General features: G+C 41.9%; 1 protein-coding gene across 1 annotated transcript; it reads right to left on the bottom strand.

Annotated features, from left to right (window-relative positions):
• cgrrf1 (cell growth regulator with ring finger domain 1) lies at positions 1–6,389 on the bottom strand. The gene is made up of 6 exons (XM_078093961.1): positions 6,185–6,389; positions 5,150–5,286; positions 3,911–4,082; positions 2,817–2,955; positions 2,595–2,702; positions 1–790 (listed from the first exon to the last, which is right to left on the bottom strand). Exons 1-6 carry the CDS (start codon positions 6,286–6,288, stop codon positions 494–496), a joined length of 957 nt encoding a protein of 318 aa, XP_077950087.1. The 5' UTR covers positions 6,289–6,389; the 3' UTR covers positions 1–493.
• Between the last annotated feature and the right edge of the window lie 398 nt (positions 6,390–6,787).

Below are 6,787 nucleotides of genomic sequence, written 5' to 3'. Positions count from 1 at the left end.
TTCAATTTTACATTGATTTTATTCTATTTTGTATAGCCCAAAATCGCACACATGTGACATCCGCTGTCCCGAAACCCTCACATTGGCACAGAAAATACATAAATGCAGTACTTTATATCCCAAATCCACACTCTACTAACTGTGGCTAGTTCACATGCAGATTAAAAACTGTGCTGTACAACATTGTCCTGCAACAAATACAACAAAAATGAAATATCGACTGACCTTTTTTTTTTTTTACTCATCAGTTCCTTATATTCACAGCATTTTTGCATTATTTCCTTAGTGTCCATGCTTCACTTATTTGCTTTAATACTCCAAATAAAGCAAAACAAAGTAAAGTCTTTTAAGATGCACCATTGTCGCTGTTCTCGTTGCTGAGACCAATTGGAACCCGGCCAATAATCGGTTAACCCACAGCTGTAACCAGTTTGGCGTGACGGTTGCCATCGTACCGATCCTGCTGCATGTGTTGTCTTGAGTAAAATAGAGCTCAGTATTGCTGTGCAGGTGGTCCCTGTACCAGTGTGAAGGACTCCTGGATGAAGGCCCTGCACATGGGGCAGTGTTGGAAGTGTGACACACAGCTGTCACACACACAGGCGTGTCTGCAGGGCAGCAACACTTTGTTCACTGCTGCATTCTGACAGACCACGCAGTCCCGGCCCGGCCCGGCCCCCCGTCGCCCTTCCTCTGCCGCCGGACCCAGCTGCCCTCTACTTCGTTGGGTACTCTGCTCTGAGTCGGGAGTCTCGGACACGCCCCCACTGTCAGCTGACATGAAGAGAGGCTGGAATGACACGACGCATAAAAGGTGGTGTTGACTGTTGACAGGGAAAGTTTGCATTACAAACTACACTGTGTGTACAATTATTAGGCAGATTATTTTCCTCAGGCAGAGTAAGCGAAAGGGACAAAAAGAGATTTAACTGACTCTTTACAGCAGTGGTTCCCTTTTTCTGTCAGGGCCCGCATTGTAAGACTGATGTACAGTTGGGAAATGTATAAACCAGGCGTTTGTCACAATAAACATTTCCATCTCTACAGTTCTGAAGTGTGCCATGGTGCGACATGGCCCAACATATATCTGTATTTAATATTTCTGTGTACATCAGTCCGGTGTATACGTAACAAATGTCTTGTATGTGCACACGTACGTGGCCAAAAAAGGGGATTCTGGGTGATTTATCAACCAATATTAAGAATAGCTTTTTGAAAAATGGATTGACTTTCTAAAAAGAGCATCCTTATAAATGATGCACTTACAATTATACTGGATCATCAATTTTATAAACTAACTTACGACCCGGCAAATCATACTATTAATAAAATGCATGCAGTGTAATATGAGTTTACAGCTAGGACTTTGACAATATTTTAATCGATAAAGAAATGCATGCAGTGTAATACTTGATGTCACCAAACGACGACTTGGCTGTGCACAACATCCAGTGTGAGAGACATTCGTAATAACCAGGTACAGTGAACGCACCCGCAGGCGTCATGTTCCCACTGTAATCCGATCATCAAGTAGATGAGATCCAGCAAATGGGATGAATACACACCTTTACCTCTTTGTGTATATACACCTGTGTACGTCCTGTAATCGGGGTTTGTTGGTTAAAGCACGAGACTGAAGAGTGAACTAGGTCATAGTCAGTGTTGGGCAAGTTACTGAAAATGAGTATTTAGTTACAGTTACTAGTTATTATAATTTTTAATTGAATTACTTAACAGTTACCGTGTATCAAAAGTAATTAGTTACTCTGGAAAGTAACTTTTAAGTTACTTTTAGGTCTGCCTTTTAAATGTAATAAACATAAATAGCACTGAACAGTCAAACACAATAAACATATTTTTTAGACCTATTTATTGTAATCAACAGGGCAACAGGCCTTCAAATCAAGCAATGGTACAAAAGTCCTTTTTAATACTTAACTTAATACAATATAACTGTTTCAGGCATTTGCCTGAAGGCAACGGACTCGACAGTTGACAGGATGCATCTCATCTTCAACACAGCGAGCGATCAATCTGTTCAGCTCTGCCCGGTTCATCGGCTGCACTGCAGTCCGTGTAAAGTGGAGCCCTGGTTGTTTGCGTGGAGCGGCGCCTGCAGCATCCTGCGCTCTTTCGTCATGAGCGACGCGATGCTGTTTACGTGCACGTACGCCGACTATTCTGTGACACACAACGTTTGGTGGCCACAACTATTTTGTGCTGACAGGCAGCTATTTACTTACTATTTGCCGGCCCTCCGCTTCGCGTCACAAAAGAGAGTAACGCGAGTAACGAACTCATTTCAATTTCAGTGATTGTAACTGCGTTAATTTATCTAAAAAAACACTTTGTTACATGCTCGTTACCGCTAAAAGTCGTGGAATCACAGTAACGCGTTACTTTGTAACACTGGTCATAGTCAGGTGGGCAGTGGATTGCAGAAGCTGGCAAATCTCGCAGCTCCATACCGTTTACTTTTACTACTTTCACAAACCTTCTCAGTTCCATCGTTCGGTCAGTGAACACAACTTTTGGAAGTTGATCATTAAAGTGGAGTATCTGCAATAATTAGCTTGATCCAAAATGCGACGTACCTTTAACTCAAACATGTTCCCATGTGAGGTGAGAAGGTACTGGAAGAGAACCCGTGCAGAAAGGCTGTATTTGTCATCAGGAACATGAATAACTGTCAAACTGGCCACCTGAAGAAGGACAAACGGGGTAATGAGTGTTCCGAGATTATAGAACCACTTCAGTCTAGGAAAGGTCCGAGCAGCTCTGATGCTGCATCACGGCATCACGTGCGATTGACTTACGATGCCTGTAGCTTCCGGCTCTGCCAGCGTCAGCACAGCCACGAGAGGGTAGCGCTCCCTCGGTAATGGGCCAAAGTCTGCAATCCCCTGGTCAGCAGGAATCTGTGTGCGCCTTTCCTCTCTGTCCGCACTGTCGATGCTGGGGGGCGGAGTCAAAGAGCCGAACACCGTGGGGTAAAGTCAAAGACAAATCTCTGCAGTCATGATACAAGCATAGTAGTTCAGTGAGAGAACGTCCACCCAAAAGCATTTCTGTCACTAGGAACCAGCAGAAGTTACAGACTTCATCCGTTTCAGTTATTTATCCCCATACAAACATACGTTTTTATCGCAGAGTAGTTAAAGCTGCAGTGGGGGGGGGGGGGGGGAGTGGGCATCTGTGCTTTAAAAAGGGAGCAGCACGTTTAATCCAGAAATTCAGAAGTTGAACAACATCATCATACGTTTTAGAGACACTAAGATACGTAGCAGCAGCTGCTCCAGATAAGATGGTTAAATCAGTGGATCTGTTTTTTTATGTTACAGTAGTTTTAAGGAAGAAAATTGTTCATGGCAACAAAATAGTACATGTTGAATTTTTTTTTTAAAAATAATGGAATAAAACCAAATTGTTCCAAGTAATCCAAATTGCCCCGTCAGACAACAACAGATAACATGTAGAACCATGTTGTTAGACCGATGCAAAAAATAAAATATTTGCACTGAGCATCTTTTCAAAATAATTATAAATAATAAAAGTACAAACAGTGAAAAGAGTTTAAATAATTGGACAATAAAGAGTTTTACACTGCGTATCTTGTCAAAACAACCATGATGTGCAACCTGTGCAAAACTAAAAAAGGTCTCGTAATGATTAAACACATTTTATCAGTATTAGTGGCTCTAATCAGACTGCTTTCCACTATAAATCTTTTCAAAACAACAATAGTATGTGTACTTTCACCTTTATAATATGGGAGGTTCTATAGTTTTTGAAAAAAAGCTAAATTTCCCCATGCGACCCACCTGTAATACCACCCAGACCCCAACGCTTGAGAAACACTGGGTTGAATGTAATAACACATACAGGAATTGGGTAATTGAGTAAAGGATACTAGAAGCTGTGGTAATGGTAGTAGCGGAGCTCCTCCTGCAAACTTGTGGGGGTGATGAGCTGCGGGCGGCGCTGGTGAGCCTGCAACGCAGACTGCAAGGCGCTGACCTCACAGCCCCAGAAGCAGCTCAGGACACAGGGCACCAGACAGCAGGGCGCCAGGGACACGCCGTCTGCAAAGAGCGTCCCCAACAGTTACAGTCGCCGGGGCCAAAACCAACAATACAGGAAGTACAGTGCCGTGAGACGGTATTGTCACCTGGTAGAAATATCGACAACTCGAAAACTCGACACCGGTGTAAAATCGTCAAAATAGAATATTTAATGTTTGCAAACCTGAGACAGAGTTGACACACACACACACACACACACACACACACACACACACACACACACACACACACACACACACACACACACAGTGGGGAGAACAAGGATTTGATACACTGCCGATTTTGCAGGTTTTCCCCACTTACAAAGCATGTAGGAGTCACATTTTTATCATAGGTACTTCAACTCTGAGTGACCGAATCTAAAACAAAAATCCAGAAAATGACATTGTATGATTTAAAAAAAAAAAAAAAAAAGTACTTTTACTTGACCCGTAAAAGCCCAACAAAACTTCACACAATTAATTATTTTGGATAAAATGTGCCTGTCTGCTGTTATCCACCAACAGTAATGTTTCCTGATTCCTGATCTGTCTCCTTTTAATAAATGAAGTCCTCATTTGAAAACATTTGATTTTGTATTTACTTGAGTTATCTATGTCTGATATTAAAATGTGTTTGATCTGAAACGTTTTAGGTGCGACAAATATGCAGAACAATAAGAAACCAGGAAGGGGGCAAATACTTTTTCACGACACTGTAGAGTGGCTGAAACATTCATAACCTGCATTATTTATAGTTGTGCACATGCTTTGTTGGGGAAATTAATATTTTTACATGAAAATACTTTTTCATACTAAAATTTCTCCTGAGGTCCATCTCTTCTTGATTTCTATTACATTACAGGTCATTTAGTTGACACTTTTATCCACACTTTAAACCCATGGTATTTTACATATTGCCCGGGGAGCAATTAGGGGTTAGGTGTCTTGCCCAGGGACACTTCAACTTGAGACATGGGGCAGCCAGGACTCGAACCACCAACCTTGCGGTTTCCAGCGCACCCGCTCTACCCCTTGCGCCACGACGACCCATGCTATGCTGTCTATGCTGCAGATGACGGTTCTCACCAGCGACAGATGCCGGCCCCGAGCCCATCTCGAGGATGAAGGGGTTGGTCATCCGAACCATTTGCTTCTCAGGGGTTGGCAGGACAGACGCGGTCTCATCAGAACTGCGGAGGATCACTGGGACATCAAAGCCAAACCTGCAGGACAGGAGCCAGAGTGGACACAGTCGTTATGTTCTGGACGGCCTTTTTAAATAACGTCACAGAGGAAAAACAAAGGCACTCTATTTTTACTTGTATTTCCATAATATATTACTGTGCAGTTTGAGAAAATTGAAGATAGAACAAGTAAAGAAAAATTGCCCCGTCGGGTGCACTTTCTCCTCACCCATCTGAGGTGGGCCGCACACCGACCCATCTGAGGTCCCAGCTCGGGGCAAGGTGGCTCGCAGCTCCGGCCGCATTATATTGCCCAACAACCTTTGACCTCTTGCTTTAATTGTCTCCAATATTGTACAGTGATATATGTATCTTGGCCATAGAGGAGATCTCCTACAACAAGAATCAAGTGAAAGTAGAGTGTAATCTTTTATGGATCTGGTTTGAAGACCAGTATTGGGAAATGACAGTTGAGAGATTGAGAATTTTCAAATATTATGTAATTTTACTGACTTTGCCGTCAATTTTCTCCAGAAGTGTACGGTAATATATCATGAAAGTATACATGGGAATAGAGGAGGTCAACTAGAACAAGAATCAATAAAAATAATCCTTTTATGGATCTGGTTTAAAGACAGTTTAAATGTTTTGATATGAAACTTCAAAGGCGATTACCGTATTTTGGGCTGTACAAGCCGCTTTACCGTAACGCCTTGAACAGAGGCGCAGTTCATTTTAATGACAGCAGTATTATTATATCACGCTTCTAGGATTTAGTCCAGGTAACAATACAACAATGTTCGAAAGATGACTTAATCGATCAAATCTGAGGGAGAGGTCGGCGGTTACGTTAGCGTTATGACAAAAAGGGTAAACGATATATCTGTCGCTAAAGTCAGAAGCTAAGCTAACGTTCATTTTCATAAACGTCACTTACCAACCGAGCACCATGGCGGCTGTCACAACGAAGCACAGAGAAACCACGCTGATGTAAAACAAAGGGGAGTACTCAAACAAGGTCACGAGAAAAACCGCTGCCATGTCCTATGGTTTCTAAGCAAACGATCAGTAAGTCCTGAGGTAAACATCTCCCATGACGTCCAGAACCGGAACTCCTCACTGCAAACTACGGCGGCCCACGAGCTTCAGCTGGATGGAGTATTCTCAACAACTAGACTATTTTCATTTAAAGTTTACATTTGAACTGCAATGTTGATTACTAGTCACTGAAGAAGTGCTTTTTAATTTAGTTAATTTTGTATTGTCTAGTTTTGGATGCAATGGCAGATAATCTTGCTTAAACTAAATCAATAAAGACAGCGATATCTAGAGCAAAGGTACTTAACTAATGGTGAATTTATTCTTCAAATTAAAAGCGTAAATTTAAAACATAATATGGACGCTGACCGCAACTAAAGCTTGATATTACGATGCGATGAAACGATTGGGAAAAAGACTTACATCCTTGTAGTTTTCAAATAGATTTATGATTTCGGACACTATAAAACAAACAAAATAAAATAAATGTGCGCAGCTCTAT

The sequence above is a fragment of the Gasterosteus aculeatus genome, chromosome 18 (genome assembly GCF_964276395.1).
Source record: "Gasterosteus aculeatus chromosome 18, fGasAcu3.hap1.1, whole genome shotgun sequence".
Taxonomy (NCBI): domain Eukaryota; kingdom Metazoa; phylum Chordata; class Actinopteri; order Perciformes; family Gasterosteidae; genus Gasterosteus; species Gasterosteus aculeatus.
The sequence above is the reverse complement of the archived record's forward strand: the minus strand, read 5'-3'. Positions and strand labels throughout refer to the sequence as shown.